The following is an 819-nucleotide window of genomic DNA, read 5'->3' as shown; positions in this document are numbered from 1 at the left end:
TCACCATCCATCCATCCCCTTTGGATGGGAGTTCCATTGATTCAACCCTGCCAGCAGTAAATTATCGTTGATCACATAGAACTTTTTGTGATGGAAGATGACATCATAGGCACCAAAGTTGTCGAAGGGGAGCTTGGTGTTGATGGTGACCCATTGGCCCCATCGGTTGCCAAATAGGGAGCAGTAGATGACAAAAGGAGCATCATGGAGGAGCACCATAACAGTGCAACCAGTGGGTGAGGTCGGAGGGGAGGAGATCGTCGTGCGGCGAACTTGGTCGCTAGTGAAGCTTGAATTAGGGAGGATGAAGATGTTGCGGGTGATGGGGTTGAGTAGAGTCATAACTGAGCTCTCGGCCTCAACGAGGATGAGCCAGCCATGTTTTGAGCCAACGATCCACTTGCCCTGGGCCTCAGGGAGGTAAAGGATGGGGATCATTTTTGACAAGAGGTAGTAGAAGGGTCGGGCATCAGAGTCTGGATCATGTTGTAACAACAACCATGGGAGCTGTGGCGAGAGGTCTGAAGGCTTTATGGATTCTTCCACAACTTGCATAGAGCACGAAGCAAACAAAATCAACAACAGTGGGGAGCCGACGGACGATCTTATGGAGGGGATCTGGGGGGAGATTGACTCACCTGGAGATCTTTTTGAAGGCGGGAGGTATGGTGGGGATGGGCTTAATGTTTTAGAGGGTGAGAAGGATTTGGAATGAGGAGGTGGGGCTTAGTAGGCTCTTTAAATGAAGTGAATTGGAATGGCCTGGTGGAGGTGTATGTACAGGGTGAAAAGAGCTTTAAGAAAGGTTAGCAGTTAGTG

General features: G+C 49.7%; 1 protein-coding gene across 1 annotated transcript; it reads right to left on the bottom strand.

The window, feature by feature from the left end:
* Positions 1–555, bottom strand: LOC113463566 (F-box protein At3g56470-like). The gene has a single exon (XM_026809451.4). It carries the CDS (start codon positions 553–555, stop codon positions 1–3), a length of 555 nt encoding a protein of 184 aa, XP_026665252.4.
* Positions 556–819: the final 264 nt, after the last annotated feature.

Source organism: Phoenix dactylifera, chromosome 4 (genome assembly GCF_051530095.1).
Source record: "Phoenix dactylifera cultivar Ajwa chromosome 4, Ajwa_hap1_PhDact_Kaust_v1.1, whole genome shotgun sequence".
Lineage (NCBI taxonomy): Eukaryota > Viridiplantae > Streptophyta > Magnoliopsida > Arecales > Arecaceae > Phoenix > Phoenix dactylifera.
The sequence above is the reverse complement of the archived record's forward strand: the minus strand, read 5'-3'. Positions and strand labels throughout refer to the sequence as shown.